At 26.3% G+C, this 24226-nt stretch overlaps 1 protein-coding gene across 3 annotated transcripts; it reads right to left on the minus strand.

Annotated features, from left to right (window-relative positions):
* Positions 1–1327: 1327 nt before the first annotated feature.
* On the minus strand, positions 1328–24102 carry LOC129965636 (zinc finger FYVE domain-containing protein 1-like). Of its 3 annotated transcripts, none has more exons than XM_056079701.1 (13): positions 23267–24102; positions 22201–22479; positions 19344–19566; positions 18038–18249; positions 16816–16878; positions 15964–16061; positions 15020–15128; positions 14826–14923; positions 12052–12169; positions 10995–11165; positions 8293–8452; positions 8061–8177; positions 1328–7160 (listed from the first exon to the last, which is right to left on the minus strand). In XM_056079701.1, the coding sequence occupies exons 1-13, from the start codon at positions 23897–23899 to the stop codon at positions 6934–6936; spliced, it is 2508 nt and encodes an 835-aa protein (XP_055935676.1). In that variant the 5' UTR covers positions 23900–24102; the 3' UTR covers positions 1328–6933. The 3 variants fall into 3 exon arrangements, with proteins under 3 accessions (XP_055935676.1, XP_055935675.1, XP_055935677.1); XM_056079700.1 differs by having other exon boundaries at positions 8061–8201; positions 23267–24101; XM_056079702.1 differs by lacking the exon at positions 16816–16878 and having other exon boundaries at positions 8061–8201; positions 23267–24100.
* Between the last annotated feature and the right edge of the window lie 124 nt (positions 24103–24226).

A 24226-nucleotide genomic window follows, 5' to 3' on the forward strand; every position in this document is an offset into this window, starting at 1 on the left:
TCCCTAATTAAGAAGAAAAAAAAAATTATGCACTATTTGAAGTATTCAATTCAAAGAAAAAAAACCTTTGGAGCAAGTTCACTTTAAATCACTAAGAAATTTCGTAACTTAAAAATTAAAATTTTATTCCAAAAAAAAAAAAAAAACTTTTTCACAAGCGCATTTAACAAACTTTTCTTTATTAATTGAAATTTTTCTTCGGCATTAGGCGAGAACAGCTTTTGCTGCGAAAAATCCCATATTTATATATTTCAATATTAATAATAATGGCATAGAAGCTTTATTGTAATTTTATTTTAGCAATATTAATATTTGGCCAATTTTTTTCGACATTACAAATTTCATTTCCAAAACAATATAATTTTGCATAATTAAAAAAAAAAGCCTTTCCCCCCCTGCCCATCCAAACGTTTAAAAATCTAAGTATTATTAACCCCTTAGCTATTCTGTTCTCCCTTATATTTACTTAGATGGCACCTTCCGCTTCGGAAATATACTGTTCTTAACGTACAAAGAATCTATAGGATACTTGAAATGTATGAATATTCCATGCAATTTTTGCATCGATAACATTTTAGAATCATTATGCGTTTCAAAAACGATAATTTAATGCACACGTGAAGCATGGTGATTGAGGAATTAATAATAATAATAAATATTTAGGCTTTCGAAATTTTTTTAATCATTATTAGTAGTAATCTAAATGATAGTGAAGATCGACAAATTGCAGTAGAAAAAAAAAAAAAAAACTTCAGTGAGAAGGAAATAACTTCTGATATATCTAATGGGACATATCAGAACCTTCCATATTTATTTGAATTTATGTTTCCATTTTTTAAATTTTTTTTTTGTAATTCTAATTTGTTTATCTCAATATCATGCCGTATATATTCTGAATAATAAGAAATAAATGAATTCTTATATAAAAGCTACTGCTTTCACATGTTCAAAAAATTAAATGCACTTCAAATACAAAAGTTGTTTCAAATAAATGTGTAGTCAAAGGGTTAAGCTTATAAGGATACTCCCAAAAAGAATTGGTTTAAAAAAATTTAAAAAAAAAATGCCTTTTAATTTATTTGTGAGCAAAGGAAATCGATTATTTTCAACACAGACATTTTGCATTTATAAATAACTTAATTACTTTATTATTATATGAGTGAGGGTTATATATCTTAAACAAATAAACAAGAACTAAGTAAATTCGTCAAAATGATTATAATGTAATTAATATTTGTCGTACAAGACATACTACATGAAAACAACAATTAAAAAATAATGTCATTTTTCTCAAGTTCTGAGGGTTTTAAAAGAAAAACATAGGTACTTGAAAAGAAAAATCTTAAAACTTATGTTTATTAACTAGTTTAAAATACAGTGCAATGCATATCAGTAAAACAATTTATCATAACTTCATGATTAAAACCTATTATGAACAATCCAGAAGCTCTCACTTTTCTGCAAAAATATTCAAGTGACAGTACAATATTCATTACTTGCCTTTCATTTTATTGTCAAAATTAGTTAATTTTTTTGCATTAAGTACAATTAAAATATGCTTATTGAGTAATAAATATTGGTAATTGTTTATTTTTATGACCTCCAGCTTGATTTGGCGATTTGCAGATTACACCATGATAATGGGTGTACTTATGGATTTTGAAATTACACCAAAATTGCCAAATTCCATTATACATAAACTGTTAAGATAATTACATTTCTATGTTTACTTGGCTATTTCAACACCTCTTAAAGAAAGTCAGAACTTAAATTTCTTTAGATGTTGCCTATTTTCAGATGCTAACAAGATCGCCAATACTGAGTAGACAGTCGCCAAATTGGAGATGATTTAATATTTTTTTGTCAACTTATTGTGGGACTGTAAAAATAAACAAGTACCTAAGAATGTATTATTTTAAAAATAAATTTCTAAGATATTGGGAATGTCACAGCATTTGGGAAGATATTGCAAAAAATATCATATTTCAGTCTCATTATGCCTATTTAAATAATAGTTGTGAATTCTGTATCATTCATAAAAATTTTACAAACTTATATACATATGCAGAATTTTACAAAACTATAAACCTATTCTGTTTTCAATGTATCCTTTATAAAATTCTTCACAAACAGCAAGACAAAAATATTTTTAACATCTATAATCCAATAATTTTAAAAGAAATATAGTATGTTTTAATTTAATACACAGTTCCATTTAATTACATTTCAAATACCAGTTTCCACAAAAACTGAAATTTTAAAAGAAGTGTGGATTCTAAACAAATAAAAGTTTAAAGAGAAAATTTTACAAAAATTAAAAAGCAGAAACAAATTGAATAATGTAAAACTATTTCACTTTTATCTCGATAAGCAAAACAGGTTTATCTTATGAAAATCATTTACTAGAAATCATAAAAATTCATACTTTGCAAATAATATGGATAATAAATCAAAATAGAAAAGAAATAATGGAATCCATTTAAATTTCAAATAAGAATGGCTTATTTTACTATAAATAACAATCATATACAATCTTTTAGAACAATTTTCTATTACAAATATGTTTCTGAGCATAGGAATTTAAAAAATAAAAATGAATATTAACCCTTTGGATCCATTGGGTTAATTATTTGGTATAAACAAATATGGACATATCAGAACCTTCCATATTTGTTTGAATTTGTGTTTCCATATTTTTTTTTTTTTTTTTTGTAATTCTAATTTGCTTAAATTATCTCAATATCATGTTGTATATATTCTTAATAATAAGAAATAAATGAATTCTTATATAAAAGCTACTGCTTTCACATGTTCAAAAAATTAAATGCACTTCAAATACAAAAGTTGTTTCAAATAAATGTGTAGTCAAAGGGTTAAGCTTAAAAGAATACTCCCAAAAAGAATTGGTTTAAAATAGTTTTAAAACAAAAAATTAAAAAATTTGCTATTTAATTTATTTGTGAGCAAAGGAAATCAATTATTTTCAACACAAACATTTTGCATTTATAAATAACTTAATTACTTTTATCATTGCTAATTTTTAACCATATGTTTCTGGTTTTGGAAAAAATTAGTCAAAATTCTGCCTCCCATCTCTCTCTCTCTTTTTTTTTCAAAATTTTTTTACTCTTGCCTTTTCTAATCAATTTATTTCTTTTTAAGCAATCATAAAAATACTATAATCTTATTTATTAAAGCATTTCTAATCAAAATAAAACTGATTCATTATAAAAATTTTCTAATTCGGTTGCAATTTTGTACCAAATTCTTTAATTAACTCTACCAGATGGGGAACATTCTAGAAGAATACATTTTCCTATCTCCACTGATATAATGTGTAACTGTAGTTAGAATTTATTATATAATCTAATTTCTACACATACACATTATTATTGTTGTTGACAGATTAATGACCTATATACAGTCACTGAATACTTTTGTTTCACAAGCAATTTTGATTGTTCTTATATTGAAAAATAAAATAACATTTAGTTTTGAATTTTACTTTCACATCTGGGTTGGTTTTATTGATGCTTTTGTCTTTTTAAAACAGTAATAACATTTATTTAAATAATCAATTTATATCATTTTTTTAAATATCAAACCAAAATAAAACCATATTTGCTGTTATCATGAAACGTTAACAATGTTTGAACAATATTACTGACCATTAATAAAACTATTATGAAATGTTTTTGCTGCATTTAGATCTATGCTATATGATTAGCTATTTTATAGATGTAGAATCATTTAATATAAAAATGGCATTAAGTAGCATATTTGTACTTCATTTTATTTTATATCTAACCTTATCTGACAAAACCTGCAAGAACAATAGCAACATTGCAATCATCTATGCAGTTATGTTACATCAATACAAATGCTCAGCAAATATTTGCCTGAGTACTCAAACACTTAAACCTGCAATTTAACAGGTCATAATGCTTAATAATAATATAAGCTTATATTGCCTTATGTCAAAGCTAAAATTTAACAATATTCTTGTATCACACAGAATGGAGTTAATTCAAGTGACACAAATATCACTATACAATTATTATCGCTTAATGTTTAGCTGCACATGGTCACACACTGTTTTGATATCACATTCTTTTTCTTACCAACAAAGTGCAGAATGAATTCCCAAATTAAATTGGTGCAACACATTCAAGATAAGTTTGATTTGATTCCTTTTCAGAACTTTTTTCTTATAACCTGAAATTCTTTTTATTACGATACGAACTATAAAAAATTATTAAATACTAAGCAGTAATTTAGTTCAACTTCATTCTAAGAATATTTTGGTCTAAAATGCATAATATAGTGAATATTAAAAAGAATAATACAATAATATATTTACAAATCCAAGACTAATTCTAAAATTTAATTATTTACAACTGTACAACAGCTTATGGAATCTTATTTTTGTTACAAAAGATGGCAATATTTTTTAAAAAATAATATACATTAACTTTCACTGGAAAGTTTATTCACCAATCATCATCAAATGGGCATTATGTTCATTACAACCAAAATGAATTGCATTACAGCATGTAAACATAAAATTTAACACATTGTTAGCAGAATATTTCTGCAAATCCAAGATGGATAGCCATCAATTTTATCAATTTGCAAGCAAAATTACATTTTAAATTGAACAAAAACCTTTTTGAACAAAACTTAAACAGTTTTTTTTTTTTTTTTTACAAACTGGACCTTCAATTGGAGTTAGAATTTATTTTTTAATTAACAATAATAATACATAAGATTAAATTTTAAAATAAGATTTTCTACTAATTTAGAATATACTAAATTTTTTCATGTTTCTCACAACATAATATATTTTGTAGAAATTGTCTAGGCTATGGCATAATTCTAACAATAGCGAAGAAATGAAAGGAAAGATAAATTTAATATAGTTATGACTTTGGTCTTCCTTTCAAAACTAAATCCTCAAATAAACCATTACCCAAATAATACATCTAAAATCCAATAATGCACAATGCTTAATTCAGTTCCTATACTTTAGTGATAGCATATGTTTATTCACTTCCTACAAAGTGTTAAAAGAGAAATTTCTTTATCACTCAGTATACAAGAAGACTGATATAAAAAGAATGATTTATATATAATAAAAAGATGCACCATTAATATTTAATAAATAAAGATTGCATATGCTTCACAGTCCTCAACTGCACAGTTTTAGAAAAATAGATTTCTATCACAATTAAAATAATTTTCTTTATATATCTCAAACACTGACATCTAGATTTTAAGGAACATTCCTGCTCAGAAATTATGGCATAAAACCCCCAAGATATTTTTTTTTTTGTAATAACTTAATGGATAAAATAAAAATTAAATATTTAGCAATCTATGTAATCTAATATTAAAACTGAATTAAGTATGACTATATTATTAAAATATAAACAGAAGTATGGAACACAAAAATAGATAATTTATTTTTGCACTCGCAATAAAAGTGTTACTATAATTGATGATTAATTCGCAAACATTTTCTGATTTAATATGATCCTGATTTTATATAAATTGATCATTCGTATAATTAAAAAAGCAAAAATTTTAAGATTCAACACGAAGCATGTCAAACTCATTTGAAAATCCACCCATATAAAATGTTTCAATGAAAATTCTGTAATGCAACTTCATTAAAAATATTCTAATAATTAAAAAAATGTACAAATATTTATTGACCATTAATAAGAAAACATGTTAATAAATGATTATTCATAAGGTATCTATGAAATGATGACATATGTCCAAAATTGAAATATTTCATTCATTTTTAGCACAAATATTTATACAGTAATCAAATACTTACTATAATATCTATTAGATTATTAGATTTGTATCCTTCATTTATATTGCTTAATAAGAACAATTTGATTTAAAGAAATTAAATTTATTAAAATAAAATTAATTGTTGCTTTACAAGATTTATTACATAATATTATACATCAAGAAGTGTTATGTACAAAAAGTAATAAATAAGCTACCTTTTTGGCTTCTTAAGAAATAAATATAAATATGCTTGACAAGGTTTGGTGAGTTAAAATCACCTATTTCAAGATTTCGATTATTAGTTAAGCGAATTAGAAAATTAAAAAAAAAAATTATCAATTAATCCCAATATAGAACAAGACAAAGTTCTAAACAAGATTCTGGGAACATGTCTATTCGTTGATTTTCTCAAAGGCATAATACCTCCCAAGCCCAGAGGCAAAACTTTAGCTTCTAGTTTATCAAGATTCAAATTAAAACTAGAACAAAAAATATGATTATAAATATTTGTAACTAGTTTTTATGTTTTATTTTATTTCTTTCATAATTACATAACTTTTATGCTTTACTTTTGAAATAAACTAGTTTTGTTTTCTTCTAATAATTTAAGTCCCTTAATATTACGTAATCTTCCACTTTGTTTATTCTGCCTGAACTAACCTTCTAATTTGACATGCTTGTTTAAGAATATTTTCATGCAATCTCTAAGTTTAAATTTTTTTAGTAAATTAAAGAAATGGTTTTTCTTAATAGAAAAGTTTAAAAATATATTATTGTGATATTAAATTATTTATTATTACAGTATTAAAAAATGCAATGATTTTATAAGGAACTTAATTATCCCCCCTCACAATCATAAGGCAATAAAATATTCTGTTTGATATACAGATAATAAAAATTCCTGTAGAATTTTTTACATTGTTTCTGCAACTGTTTTTTAAAGAGTGAAGGGGAGGAGATAAAAACTAAAAAGCTCTCTAAAATGATAAGCAGTCATAAGTCATATCAACATACTCATTGCAAATAGCATATTCCTTTTCCTACAATGTCAAGAAAATTCATACAATGTACAAATATATACAATGTACTAAAGTTTTATTTTTAATTGAACATAGCTGAGGATTCCAAAATTCATTCTTCACTGCTGATGCAGGTATCACAAACACGTACAGGGTAATTCCACCCTCTGGAATGCACCGGTTTTCTAGACTTGGAGCAGTCTTGACAAACACCTTCACCACATGCTCGACAATGGTGTTTGGACACTTTAGGTCCAAACTCTGTTTTACATACATGGCAGTGAGTTAATTCATGGTCAGGAACCCAATAAGATGGGCGAGCTGAGTCTTTTATAAAACCTTTTAAAAATACAAACATCAGCTATGAAATACATAGACAGTAAAGCAAAAGTAATAAAAAAGAATAATTGATTGTAAAGTAAACTTAGGGAAAATCAGGAATGATTAATCACATAAATATTTTGTATATAGATATTTCGGTGCCATATCAAAACATGTAAATGTTATTAGAAACCAGATAGTTTTCCCAAATTTAGAGAATGTCAATGATGAATATCTATTTAAATATTTCGCCTGCATATTTCTTTAAAATCTTAAAATTGATTTATTATGCAACCAACAAATAATTTTAAAAACCAGATTGAATCTCCTGAGCTTTTAGTGACCTTGACAATGTCATTGTATTCAATTATCAGTTTCTATTACTTTTGTATTATTAGCATGACAGCAATTAATCATCACAGATGTCAATCTTAGCTAAAATTTTATTATGTCTGTCAACAATGTGTGTGTGTGCTTTTGTAATAAGTTTGACATGACATGATTAATTAAGCTTAAAATTTATAAAATGGCATGTAGTTAAGCAAAAACCTTGCTAATGGCATATGGTTAATACATCAATGTCTAATTTTCTCCTAAATTTTCCTAGTTGATGATTTATGTGGACTATAAGTTTGGCAATCTTCCAGTCATATAGAACATATGTGAGGAATCCAATTGTAACTGATAATATTTCTCAGAATTCAATAATATTCCTTTGAAATAAAAATCATTCATAAATTTTCATTTCACTTCAGTTAAAATATAACAAGGCTAATTTAGTGAACATTTTAATTCTAAACTACTTTTAAGCATAATTTTGTCAGAATTTATAGCAAAATACTAATTTAAATCAAAAAGTAAAGATTTAAATCATAAGCAAAGTATCACAAGATAAATAGGAAAAAAAAAGCAGCTTACCTAGAGGATAACTAACAGCTGATGCCATTGTTCCTAACGTGGTATGCACAGCTTCACCAATTTTACGAACTGTTACTTCTGGAGGATTATGGAGATTCTGCACATTCGAAACATTGTCTGCAACAAAGCCTTTTTCACAATCTTTGTTGGAAAAGGTGTGAGAGAAAGAATAAATGGAAGTATTCAAAAACAAAAAACAAACGGCAAAACAAAATTAATAATAGCAATATACCATTCTGAAAGCATTTCTTGCACACACGAACAGGTGAGGAGCCCCATGTTGGAACAACTTTCGATTCTGAAGCACATTCTTCACAAAATCCACCTCCACACATTCGACAATGGTGTTTGGTTTCGAGATCTTCAAATTGTTTGGAGCAATAACCACAATGCTGAAGGGAAATATATATATATATAAAAAAAGTTGTTGTATTTCTAAAAATAGCAGAGTAAACCAAAAGATTAAAAGAAATTCAAAAGCAAAACAGGATTTGCATCATTGGCAAAATATATGTGGGTGTAACAATTTTTTTTAATATCCATCATGATTAGAAAGAGAATAAGAAGTAATTTCATTATAAGATTATGGTTCATAGTATATATTTTTCCTTTGTTAGAGAAAAATACTAATATCAACTATATAAATTTATTTAACTAATATTATTATGGACAAAGTGACGAATCACAAATATGATTGTTCTACAGCTGTTTTAAAGGATAATAACCAAAGAAACTCTGCATAATTTCTTATGAATCCATATAATGATTATTTCTGCAAAGTAAGCCCATTCCAGGGGTGTTTGTGGAACCCCAAAAAATCCCCTGAAACTTTTACGGACTTACTACCGACATTTTGGAGTTTCGAGAAGGAGGGGGGGGAAAAATGAAAAATTACGATTATGAAGTATTGAATGACCTAATTATAAAAGTTCAATGAATTACCTTTTTTGCAAAATTAATAACCATTAATTTTGCAAAATTAAGACCTTTCAACCCAGGTCACGTGATCGCACATCTGGTCGAACGAAGTCTCTCCCTTTTTTTTCTGCCGCGCCTAATTGCCGAAAAGAATAAAGAAGAGAATGTCCGGGAACAGGGGGAATGAGTCATAACTCGCAATAAGGAAAGAACAAAAAAGAAGTTTTTCCCCCCTTTTCACGCATTATCACTGCCTTTGGAGAAAGAAAGGAAAAGTTTTCACCACACACACTGACCTTGCGTTTTCTGCTTTCAAAGCAAACAAAATTACCCAGATCAAAATAAATAATTCATTATTATTCCTACTTCCTTTTGAACGACGATCCCCGGAATTTCCGGGTATCAAAGCTCAAAATCCCCGGAATTCCGGGGTTTCCCCGGAGCACAAACACCCCTGCCATTCTGATTAAAATATGCATAGATCACCTTTCTGATAGCAGTAAACCAATAATAAATGACACATATATTGTAATTTTTATCTTTAGCTTGCTTTATTCAATGATGTAAGCTTTAAAAACTTCAAATAACACAACAATATTCTTTTATGGCACTTTCAGAATTGTCCCATTGAATATCTATACCATAACAACAGTATGGATATTGAAAGGAAAGCAATTTGACTGAGCAATTTTAATAAGCTTGGACAGACAAAAAAAAAAAAAATCTGCATATTTATTTGCAGTTAATTATATGTAAATAAAATAAAAATATGAAAGGATGTTTCAAATCAGGAATAAAGATATATTTCAAAATTATATAGTTAAAAAGATTGTGGTGATTTTTTGTCCTGTTTTTGCTGTTATTAGTGGTGATATATTGGCTGTTGCGCCTTATCCATTTTTTTTTTTTATTGGCTGATTATTTATCAGCTTCCTTTATTTATTGGCTGATTATTTATCAGCTGCATTTTTTTTTTCTTATTGGCCGATTATTTATCAGCTTCATTTTATTTATTGGCCGATTATTTATCAGCTTCATTTTATTTATTGGCCGATTGTTTATCAGCTTCATTTTTTTTTATTTATTTATTGGCTGATTATTTATCAGCTTCATTTTTTTATTTATTTCTGGTAGAGGGCGCTACAACAGTTGTATGAAGGTTTTTTTTTTTGCGTATGACGTCATCGGGTCACCAATGTTGCTATTGGCGATAGGCGAGGATCGAACTCGCAACCTTTGGGTTCGTAGCCGAGTAACAAGACCACTAGACAAAAGAAATTTCTCATATCTCGTAGCTGTTATCTGGCTTATAAAGCGTCACCACAAGATATCTCTAAAAGAGATTACAATAACTTGCCCATTACGGGTTCAGATAAAGAATTTTAAAACTTTGTCATAATTCCTTTTATTTACTTACATCAGCAATAATTTCCAAAAGTTCAATTACCACCAACTGATCTTTTTCTGGTGAGAATAATTCGAATTTCACAAATCTCAAAGAGACAAATACAATTTTAATTAACTAGCCTTCTTGCTCTGGTACAAATCAATGACAAAAATTTATTCTTTCCAAGTAGGAACAATGACTGAATATTTTAAAAACATAAGCATTTCTTTGGGTGTTAAAAGGGAGGAAAAAAACATCATTTGTCAAATTAAACCATCCTTTTCTCCTCCTCCCTCAAATTCTGCCTTGTTGCCAAAATTTGGAAAAGAAATCAAAATTGCTTCATTGATCTCTGTCTCACGATATCAAGAAGACATCACTCGACTATAGTCCTTTTGAGGGAAATGGAAACAGACCTTTTTGTCTTTGAATGGAATGTGGTTTCATAAAAAAAGATGCAGTATAAATTCTTTTATGTTTATTTTAATTATTCTACTGAAGCAGCCTTTCAATACAATACCTCGCTTTCGATTTAATTAACATCACAATTTTTTAAAACCATACACCTATATCATTCTTTTTTCATCCATCATTAAATCAATGCTTCAGGAACTATAATGTATACTCACACTTATATTAGAATTCTTAATCCAATATGAAGGAGCAATCTGATCAGCAACCCAGCTAGAAAGAACTTTGGTTGGCTTGGCCCCTAAAGTAGTGACTATTTCAGATACAGTTGACAAATTATCTATAACATATTGAGCAGTATTTTGTGGTGCAGGTGTAGAACCATCAAGCTGTAATGAAACATACAGAAGTTGATCTATTAATGCAATGACATAACTTCCAATAACACACGTTTTATATTTAAATATTGCTTTTATTTGCTTTCTTACGCTATTGTGGAGGGAAAATAGTATGAATCATTTTCACTGGCATAATGCCCCTGATAGGCCTCGGCCTTCCTCAGTATTTCATTCTATATTCTTCTGTTCTTAGATAATGTTTCCCAATTTGTCATCTTAATAGTTTTCAAGTCTTTTTTCAGTCAATCCAGCTAAGTTTGGTCCCCCTCTTCTTCAAGTACCAAATGATTTAGCCAAAAAAATCTTTGTAGTAGATTAATTGTCATCTAATCTTAAGTGCCCTGCCCATTTAACCTTCTGTACTGCTATAAATTTAATAAGATATGGCTCTTTAAAATAATTTGAAATTTCTGAGTGGTTCATCTTCAACAATAATTATCACATTTAATTCTGCCAAATATACTTCTTTCAAAGATAGAAAGAGTCTTTATCTTTCTTAGTTATTGTCCATGTTTCAGAAGCATATGCAAAAATGGGCTTAATCAAAGTTTTGTAAATGAATAATTTGCTTTTTCTGCTGAAATTATAAATTTCTAAAAGCATCTGTCAGTAAATATGACTTTGTTGGGAACCTCTGTCATTATGTTAAAAAAAATCTTTAATGAGTACAATTATTCACTTTTAGAAGGAAATCTAATATAAGAACATATTTGAAAAAAATATGTAAAATTAGAATTGCAATTAAAAGCATAACAATCCCATAAAAGTATGTAAATATTTTATATTTAAAATAAATTATTTTAATATGAAAAATTATGTTTGTCAATAATGGAAATAATAGAAAAGCATCATTTATTATTAGAGCAGAAACACTTACCTGAGGCCATACATGACAGATTTCAGTGCGAACACAAGTTTCCCACGGATTTTGATTGCCATACCAATACTGACGACTTCTATATATTACTCCACACTTGGCACACTCAAGGATATATCTAAGTGGTAATATCAAGTTAAAATCAACTCTAATAGCATAAAGCTTTAGAATTCATATGCATAATGAAAGACATGACGAAAATCAACCAAGAGTAAATCCTATAAAATTATAAGTAAATAATTCTTTTAGTTAAAAACACTGAAAAATAATTTATTTAAAAAAAATCACATTAAACTCAATTACAGTACAAGAAAAAATTAATGACATTAATTTGAAACACATAAGTCTAAGGCCATTTCACATTCCCAATCAAGAGAAAAACAGTAATATAGAAGCAAAATTTTAACAAATAAATTACACTAGAAAATTAATGTTAATAAATAAATAGCATAATTAAACAAATATTTTAGAGTGAGGAAGTTGAAAAATTTCATTTATATAAACTTATATTTCATTTTGGAAGAATTTGTATGAAATCATACAAAATAATGAATTACTACATTTCCTTGTGAAATCCATTTGTTAATTATTTCTTAAATAAAAAAAGAATAGTCCCATATTATTTAATTAAAAGAAATTCCAACATTTTCCATTTTTAACTTTTTTTTTTTACTAGCATTTTCTAAAATAATAATTTCAGGGGGGGGGGGCATAAAAGTATGAACAGTAATGTTTGTTTGACCTATATTTTTCTTTTAATCTTCATAAATTTTGAAATTATAAAGTTATTTTAGGTCAACTTGTTTCATTTCTACCAAGAAAGAATATAAAATTTCAAATGACATGGAAAATCTTTAGGGTATCATGCTGAATTTTTCAGCTAAAATTGAATGATTTAATATTAATAGTAATAATAACAATCATTTGCACCTCACTTCTTTTCGTTTACCCTATAAAAGGAGGGGGGGCACTGTAATGATAGTTCCAATAGTTTTTGACTGTATTTACATTAAATGCCCTGGACTGTCAATTTTTTTTAATAAAGTTTTTCTTATTCTGCTGATTTCAGTTTCCTTCTTTTTAATAATGTAGCAAAAAATTGAACTAAAATATTTTAAAATGGAGATTTATTTAAACAGCAGGGGAAAGCTAACTTTTTTGCATTTCTATCAACATTAAATTTAATCTAGCATTATGTAGTAACTGAAATATTTGAAGATTTAAACTTTTCTTCTAATCATAATAATCATTGTTTTGAATCTTCTGTCTTATTTTTTTACTTCTAAATAACAATAGTTCATTTGATTCAGATATTTTAATCTAAAAAAAATATTCTGTTGAAAAGTTTTAATATATATTACCAATTTAACTAAATGATTACTATTAATATTAATCCAGCTAGTCAACAAAGGGAATTAATTCTAAATAAAAAATAATTAAGTAAATTTAAAATAATAAAACACATATTTGCATTTGTGGTTCCTTCTGGGTGTTTACTTTTCAACTATGGAATAATGTAATTTACCCAATAATTATATTTTCATTTCTACAACAAGAGACTAAAAAAAATTATAAACAACCAAATCTTGAAACAGTTTTAAAAAATAATAAAATTAATAATAAAACTAGTTTAGACATAAAACTGAACAATGATTCTTATTACTATTCCATTTTGAAACAAAGTAAATGTTATTTTGGAATGGGGATAATGAATATGAATTATAGTCAGATAACACCCATTTTAATGCCACAAGCTAGAAAATGCTTGAATGAATAGAATCTTACATTTGCATTCATTTTTTATCTTATGAATAGAAAGTACCGAGATCATCAAATTATTTCAACTAGAACATTTTGAAGAATTTCCATGTTTCAAACTTCCAGAGTTTGAAAGATCTAATTTTGGAATTATGACTGTGAACACAATAACTTAAAACCAGACAAGTGAAATTTAGTACAAGGTCTTCACAATGAATTTGTACATTTCAATCAAAATTAATTCATAGGCAGTTTTGTGTTTTGAATGCAAACTAACTACAAAATGTTTTAGTTGCTAAAATAAAGATCTGTATCCAATTTTGAAAACCCAATCCTTCAAGTGATTGATTGTCTATCACTCTGAATATTTGCATGCAAGCTAACAAAATAATTCAAAACTACAACAACTTAGATAAATATGGTATGTGATCTTGTTACTGTCAATGCAATTCAATGTCAAATTTGTGTTTGAATCAGGCAACAACAACAACAAAAAGTCAAACTACATGCTTTGTTTTTTCCCCCACTATACTACAATACACAAAATGTGACTCTGAATATATATATAATTATTCCCTTCTCACATTCATGACCTTTCTCAAAGTCCACAATTCTCATGTGGTACAGGTGGGATAATGTTTTGATTAGAAAATATGGGATCAAAATTTCATAGAATACCACTCCTGCAGGCTATTAAAAAATTCTGATATTCATAAAAGATTATGGGGTTTCAGTATAATATGAGTAAAAATAAACAAAATAAAATGCTGTAAAAAATTAGGATACCACTACAGAAGTTATGCAATTAAAAAATATAGAATAATCACAAATATCAGATATCTATATACATACATAATAAAACACAACAAATTAAAATTAATGGATTTTTTTATTTAACATAACAATAACAAAATAATTTCTTAATTGAATAAATGATACTTTTATATAACACGACTACAATAGTATAAGAATCTAATTTGGAAGTACTAATTAATAAAAATTTAAATTCCACATACCCAGCCCAAGCAAACTTTGCAATGCCTAACCATGAAGAATCATTGTCCTCCATAAGCTTTGGGGAAACTACAATTTTTTCTCCTCTCTCATAACATACCTAAAATCGTAAAAGAGTGTTAATTGTCTATATGAATATAAAAATAGCATTTTAATTTCCTGATAAGGCATTTTAAAAATGCTGGAAAAACATTACCTTGCACAAATATATTCTGTTCTCAAATTGATGTTGATAGACACATTGAGTAGAAGATGCATGAGGTACATCATCTTTTTCATGATTCATACTATTGGTGCAACGAGATCTAAAATAATATTAAAACCTTTACAAAAATTCAAAAAGATATTTTCTTGCAAAGCTAAAAACAAGTTCTCATTAAAAAAAAAATCAGAATAAAAGAAAACTGTGCGACTTTAAAATAGATTAGCAACACTATTTATTACTTACAGAATTTATCTTCCAGATTTATTTCAAAACATAATCAAATTGCAATTTTTTTTGTTTATTCTTATTGAACAACTTAACATGCTTGCATTAAAGTAAAGTAAGAAATTAATGAGATTTTCAAAACAGATTTCAATTTATAGAATGTAAAATAATTGTAAAATATTAAATGTCCTAATACAAGAAAAAATATTTTTATTTTACAAAAACATTATGAAAATTGTACTTTAACATGCACAGAACAGAAAAGAAAAATCACCTGCAAATCATAAATTATAAGTAATACAAACAAAAAAGTTACCAATTAAAAATGTAAATAAAAAAAATCAATTAAAAAAAACTGAATATTCAAATTAAAAGTTGATATCTATTATTTTCTAAAACAAAGAAAAAAAATTATATGTAGCGCGGGTTTTTTTTGTATATTTTATTTTAATAGAGAAGAAGAGCAAAGTTTAAAAGCAATTTTTATGTTTTTAGAGCATTTCTATATATATATATATATTAAAGCTTAACTCTATATTTTGGTAAAGAAATATATATATATTAAGATACCACATTTTAGTTTAACAATTGATGTAAAACATGTTGCTCTTATATTTTACATTTTTTCTTTTATTCTTATTCAATACGAATCTAGGAAAGTAAGCTTGGTTTCAAACAAATACAAAATATTAAAAGCAGAAAATGCTTACTTGCAAGATTTACAATGGGCAGAGCAAGTAAAATACTGGTCAGGAAAAGTATTAGGAATAGCTTTGTCAATATTTCCACTAAACTTTTCATTTAAAACCTACATTAAAAAATTAAGCATATCAACACAGGAATGCAATTTGTATGTATTTTAAGTTACTCAGTACATATATATGATAACATGCTTAAATAGTTATTATTATAAAAAATCTCCAATTAAACTTGGTTACTCTTCATAATACAATCAATTCAAAATTAAAATTTCTCTTAATTTTTAAAAAAATCCTATATTGTCGTTTCATATTTAAGTGTAACCATGCAAAATATTTTGAATAGCAATAACATTTCCTGTTCCTGACAATTTTAAGGAAACAAATCTATAGTTAATAAGTTACATACATAAATGTAAAAACATGTAAGATTTCAAAACAAACAGTATATTAAAACATTTTACAATTCAAGAATTAAAGGTCCTATAATCCATTTCATTTCAAAAATTTATATAAAATACTTATGACAAGGCAGAAGTGTTAGTTTAAACAATTTTATCAAGCAACCAGACATGTAATTCATCCTAAATCGAATGATAAAATATTTTTTAAATGCTCCCATTCATCAAAATAACTAAAGAATATGTAATAAAGAAAAGCACATTCTTTATAATATGCTTTAGACAATTAACAGTTTGTGAAAAAAACTTAATAGAAAAATTAATTGATTGCAATTATATACAAAAAATCTGTAGTGTAACATATTATGCTCAAAATGCAAACCCTCATTCTCATTATGTTAATTTTTTTATTTTTATAAATGCCTGTTAGAATGCATGCCAAGTAATCTCATTTTAAACTTACATAGGTGGATTTACTTAAGAAATTCCTCAAAGTACGATCCAAACGTCTCATTTTTAGAGTTGCCTATCAAGAAATAGTATCTAAGATTCTGATATTAATAATTTAAAAAGAAAGCATAATTACTTATTATTTTTAAAATCAAAATTTTAAATAAACTTTAAAAATAAATATCAGAAACATCCCACTTGAAACAAATGAAAAGTATGACTTGTATTTCTTAATTATATTTTTGAACTAAAAATTATTTACAGAAAATTGATACCATGCATTAAATTTATTCTGAAATTTTCATTTGTGAACATATCAAAAATAACTTTGCTAGTTGATAAAGAATTAATCTATGTTCCAGTTGAGAAAGAATTAATTGCTGGTTCATTTAAATAAAAAACACTATTATTAAACTAATTATCATTGAATAGCAAGTAATAATTATTTTGGTTATATGTACAACATTAAAAGCTATTTTGATTACCTTAAATTAATTTTCTGTATTTTGAAAGTATATGATAAATCATTTAATTTTAAATGATAAAAAAAACTGACAATACTTGACAGATCCAATTTATATAAATTTTTAAGCATGCAAATATTAATTCATGTATGGAGATTAATTATTAATTAAATGCATTCTACTGTTTCCTGCATAGAATACTATGTAGAATTTCAGAACATTAGTCCTTTAGAAAACAGCCAAAAGGAATTATATTTTATGATATATATTAGTAAATTTTTTTCTAAAATAATAGAATTAATACTAGTTTTACATTTAGAAATTTAGGAATATTATCAAAGTAAAGAAAATTAGGAATATTAGGAAGTGAACAAAATAAATTTAATATAACTATAACATTATAGTACTAGGAGTCATCAAAACATGCACAAATTTTTAAACACAGGTAATTTAGGCAGCAAATAGCTTCATAAATATTCATAGTGGCAACAAAAGATTCATCATGACAGTTTGTACCTCATTACAACTGACAGATACATAAACTGCAGTTTAATAGAGTTAAAACATTAAAAATAGAACCAGTTTTAATTTTTATGTTAACTCAATCATTTACATTATCCTGATCATTAAGACAAGACAAAGGTAGCTCTTTACAGTATGCTAAAAATGTTAAAGTATTAAGAATATTCTAACTAAAAGAGCTATATTACTATTATATTCAAGCAAACAACTTTTAAAAGCATGCTTAAGAAGTAATATACAAAATTATACCTTCAAAACTTTAAAAATAACTCCTGGTGCTCTGGGAACTCGAACAGTAGAATTTTGAACATGTTTTTCAATTTTCTGTCTAAGCTTGTCAAAATTGGTTTTCCCCGAGTTGCTGCAGATACCCAAGTACTCAATACTACTGAAAGCATCTACTTTAAGTCCATTGTCTTGAAATTTAGCTCTCAAGTACAATTCAGGTTCAAGATTATCATCTGTCAGAAATAAATAATAAGTTTAATTTTATTTAATAAATAAATAATAATTAAATAAAATTCATTTTATTTAAAAAAAAAAGCATTTTCTTGTTATAAAATATTTTTAATCTTATTTGTTTAGTTAATTTTGAGTAAATCATTTCAATACCTTTGACATTTCTTACTTTAAAATTTTAACAAAAGGAATTAACTGAATTTTATTGGTACTTTAAAGAAATTTCTCACTGAAGAAGTAGCTCACAAATAGCCCTTTATTTAAAACGTATTTTAGTATTTAATGTCTCCACATGACACTTTCTAAGTATAAATTTGAAGACAGCCAAACAGCTCTGGTTAATAATCAATTACCATATTATAGTCATTACAATATATTCCAATTAAAGTAACTGACATAAGCCAGTATTACTTATATGAAATATAAGTGTTATAAGAGAAAGAGTCAACATCAATCAGCTGTCTGCCAAGTACAAAAATAAAAATTTCATAATTTTATATTTTTAATTATTTAAAGTTTTCAAAATCATAGAGAAAACTTCAAGTTTAATGAAAATATCTGCAAGAAACTGTCATGGAAATACATTAATCTCACTTAACTTACAAGCACTGATTCAATATATTGTCATATTGAAATAAAGTCAAGAACAAGATTCTCATTTCCACTGTGAAACAGCATCATTACACATAAATACATATAATTATAAAAGGATATACTGCCAAAGTAAACTATGAAAAACAATTATAATATTCTGGAATTGAGTTTTCAATTATTTTGATATTTCTGAAATTTAAGAATATATATATATATATTCTTATTTTTAAAAATTTGTGCAGCATAGCGTAACTTTTATTTAAATTATTCAAGCACTTCCAATGATTTTTTTAAGTGATGTATGCTATGCAATGTTGCATATTTTTAAAAAAATGTCACAAAATAGTCAGTATTAGTCAATTCCAAATAAAATCATATGCATACATACGAGTTACTAAGAATTTTCTGTATATTCTTTACAGTGCACTAATTTAATACTGAAGAGCATCATTTTATACGTATTCATCTATGTATATCATATAGCAAATGTATTTTGGCATACTTTTAGACAAGACTTCAGTATACTGAGTCTCATGAAAGATAATAACAGCAGGCCCCAAAATTGACAAAGGTCCATCCACATTACACCGGGCGCATGCTTCTTCTAATTCTTGTGAAAAATGCTTTGTATATGCTGCAGATGCATCACCCAAGAATGAAAACATGTCATTGTGAAGTCGCTCAGCACGTGTGCGATAAATTACTATATCAGAAATTGCCAACACCTATAAAATAAAAAGTAAGAATGAAAAAACAATCAATAACAATTATTCACTTCAACAATTTTTCTTTGAACAAATATTATTAGAGTTTTCGAAATTAAATGCACACGAGAGAAGATAGCACATGCTTACAAATAATATATAAACATTTAAATATAATTTTCAACAGAATTCTTTTATTTTTTACTATATACTTATTAAATATGTATTCAAGATAAGGCCTGGTAGAATTAAAGATGCTAATAAGAAGTCCTTGAAAAATATTTTAGATAAACTAAAATTTAATGAATTAATTATTTCAGAAATAAATTTGAAAGAGGCATACGTTAAACTGTCCACAGACAAATAAGTTAAATAATAAATGCTTCGACACAAATATACTACAATTCTTAAGACAGTTTACAATATTGTCTGGCATAAAAGGGAATTATCATTTATATAAATTAATTAATGGATAATTAACATTTATATAAGCATCTTAAGACTTATTATATGGTAAAATTTGAAATTAAGCATGCTAAAAAATTTAAATTTATAAATATTCAAAACACTAATTGAACTTCATTTCCAGACAATGCCAATGCCTACTCAATATATAATATTGATTATCTGTAATTGTTTACAAAAAAAAAATCAAAATTTACAGCTAACTTGCATTACCATAATTACAGAATCAGCAGCAGATGAAATGACAAACATTAGTATTAATGCAAAGTTTATATTACCAACTGTGCAAACAAATCAAAAGTATTCAAACATTAACTTTAGATACTTATTCAATATGAAACATACTCAGTCATCTACAATAAAAAGTAACATGTTAAAATACACTACTTGTCAAATTATTACTAAATTACAGAAATTAAATAATTTATAAAATCTTTTATAAATTCTATGATTTGTCAGAAATATCTCTTGCATAGAAGAAATATTACCAGAAAAAATAAACAATTTAATAAAATTAAGATAAACATATATATTCATTTTAATAAAATACTAACTAAGTAATGAGCAAAAAAGATAGTTGCATTTAAAGGAACACGAAGCTCACAATTACTTTTTAACAGCTAAAAACATAACAAAAATATGGAACTTTTTTTTATAAATTGGTTTATTAGTTCAATAATGAGTATAAAGAATGCTTCATGCACAATAAATTATATAAGAGAAATTTTGTAAGAATTTACATAACTTCAGCAAATGTCAGTGTTTCCTAAAATTAAATCAGACTCACCAATATCTTAGAGATATGAAGAAAAGAAATTCAATTATCATGCAGTTATAATAAATCAAATTGCAATTCTCTTTGCCACTTTTAAATATCTTTGTCCTTGATACCATTAGTTTAATTAATTTTTCAACTTGCAATCACTATAGGATTTTTTTAAACAAGTACTCTTGCCAACATAATGGAACTTGGCTAATTTGAAGATGTTAAGTCACGATAAGAATTTGATTTTTTTTTTTTATAAATGAGTATAATAACAGCTTTAATAGATAAAAGATAATCTATACTTATAATAAAGCTCAATGTGTGTGTGTTGGCGCTCTACAATCCAGACCATTTGACCTACAACTACCATATTTGGTACATGTATACCTTGGAGGTCGGGAATGTGCAATTGGAGTCCCTTTTTTTGAATTTTTAAATAGAATTTTAATTATTAATTAAAAACTAACTTCCTTGCCAAAAAAATCTTCATTTCCCCAGCACCAAATGAGTAGGGCTTCAGTTATTTTTCCCCACGCTAATGAGGCTATGCTTAACATTTTTCGGCCGATTATTTCAAACGATTCTGTTTATTTTCTTAATGTTTGATGCATTTAAAATTAAACATTGTTCATTGATCGATCTGCTCATGATTACTCTGAGAAAATTTTGTTGACAAATTCTTGAGATATTATATAAATTAAGAAAGATATTCTTTACTGACCATAAGGTTTAAATGCTTAGTGACTCTGTTTTCAGTAATCATACTATTAAAAAAATGCTTTGTTTCAGAAAAAAATATTATTATATTAATTGCAGATTAATCATTTCCACTTTAATTTAAAGCATAAATTCTACAGGAGCTAACAGAAAATTAGAGAGATGCATATTATGTTATGACTGAAGGCCTTTATAATATTATGAGTGAATTATATGACTATCAAAATTTGATGTTTTAAAATATTTTGATGAAGAAGCTATTTAAGTAAGAATTACATAAAATATTTAATTATTAAAATTTTAACGAGCATTAAAATTGGCAAACTGGTTGGTCACCAAATAAAATAAACATAACTATACTTACAAAGTTTTAAAATAATAATTTGAATAATTAAATTTTATTACTACCATAAAACTGTTCGGATATAACAAGAAAAAACTTCCAAAATATACTATATAATTATCATCATTTTTTTCTTTCTTTTTTGAAAGAGAAATTTTTTTAATAACTTTTTCAATGAGTGTATATTATAGCATTAAAATCTCCAAAAGGATTATGAGCTTAAAAAAAATTAATAATAGCTTTTGATTATGTAATTTTTACCACTTTTTATGCAATTTTTAGTTTTAATTAATTTTTAGTTAGAATTTGAATTAAGCAAGTTCTACTGCACTCAAATAATATTTATTTTTTGTTCTGAACCTACCTTAAGCAGCATCCGAGCTCTTTTGTTTGGATTTGATGCTTGTCCCAGGAATCCTTCTGTATCTATTGTAATAATACCCAAGGAAGGGCAGTATGCTGCCCACACTCCAACAGTACAGGATTCTTGAGCTGCAGATGTCTGGAAAACCTCTTTTCCATTGTAGAAAGTATGATTTAAGGTATATGATTTTCCATCACCAGTATTTCCAAATATAGAAACAACTTTTAAATGCTTATTGCCACAACCTAAATATTCTATAAATTGTTCAGCATCTTTAACCTGTTTAAACAGAAGAAAATATAATTAAAAAATTATAAACATTTTTGTTTATTAAGCGATAAAGAAAAAGAGTGATGTAGAAAAAAATTCAAGTAATTACAATAAAAATATTAATTTCAAATAAAACTATCAACTATATAATCATTTTTAATAACAAATCATTAATCATTTCAAGTTGTTCTGCTTATCTGTTTTATTTTATTTAAACTTCTTACATCATTAGCAATTATAAATTAATAAAATCTTATTATTTAGTTTCAAAGAATACTATCTACCAATCTTTCACCAATCAATAATAATTTAATATAGATATTCATAATAAATATTAAAGTTTTGATAAGGACATACATTTATTTTAAATGAACTAAAGTGAGAGGATAATAGTTATATCAATCATGAAGAATCAGAGAATAATTTATAAAATGTTTTAGTTTCTGACAGAATGAGGGGATATTCAGATTTTCATCCATTTACAAATATGAAAAATTCCCTGCCATGCAGTTTATTAATATGCCACTAAAATAGAATTTCTGTGCTATAATAAATTTTAAATTATATCAATATAAATCTTTATATATTGAATCAATCCAAATTTAAAATACTAAATCCAATTATGAATGAATTTATAATTGGTGTTAAATTCGATAAAAAGGTTTTAAATAAAACATAGTATTTGAGATTCTACATAAAAAAACATGATATAAATATAGAATACACATAAAAAAAAATGATTGCCAATAAATAAGAATCAGAATGACTTAACTCCCTAGTTCCGTTTTATCCTTACCTGAAGCTGTTCTTTCTCATTAATAAGTAAAAAGCTCTTGGGTTCTTTCGGAGCATTCTTGCATTTATATTTTGATTCCAACTCGTGTTCGAGAAAGTCAGGTAATGAATCACCAATATTGGAACTTAAGGACATCATTTTTTTGATATCCAAAGGAGACAAATCCTCTCCGTAATTAGGGGTATTTGTTCCTTCAACTAGTGGTAAATATTCGTCTGGTATCTCATCACATGAGAGGAATTCATCCGACGGATTTACAAATTTTGTCCTTATGTGAGTTTTGTTCGCCTGACAATGAACAATATGATCACAAACAAAACAGTAATTACAGCTACACTGGATGCAAGTTAAATCCGCAAAATTCCGATCTTCACAAGTACCTTCACAAAGTTCTTCGGACGATGGTTCCGATATTACTTCTCTGTCGTGTAAATTTAAACGAAAATCTTCGTGTAATAAAGCTTCGCAGGCTTCACACTGATTAGAATCGCACTGTTTACAATAAAATACAGCATACGGTTTGTTTCCTCTGCATGCTAATCTCTCGTCACAAACTTTCCTAGAACTTCTTACCTTTGTTGCTTTAAATTTTAACAAACGCGAGTTAGCTACAGAAAGAGGTTTGGTAGACATCAAAGCTGAGTTGCGTCACTCATGACATCGATAAAAAAAACAATTGCGATGACATGCTCTTAATCATCAAATGGAAACAGAAACGAAAAATGAATATTTTGTTGAAGGTCGGAAGTTTACCAACATTACATGTAAAAAAAAAGCTAAGTCACCTCGGTGCCACAGAGATTCACAACAAAAATACAAACCAGGAAAGAAAGTCTTAATTTATTTATTTTTTTATTTTGTTGTTTCGATATATGACTTCAGCATAAATATATGATGAAATCACACAAAAAATGTTCACTTTTAATTTTCGAACCAAAAATAACTATAAAATTATTATTT

This window comes from Argiope bruennichi, chromosome 4 (assembly GCF_947563725.1).
Source record: "Argiope bruennichi chromosome 4, qqArgBrue1.1, whole genome shotgun sequence".
NCBI classification, from domain to species: Eukaryota; Metazoa; Arthropoda; class Arachnida; order Araneae; family Araneidae; genus Argiope; species Argiope bruennichi.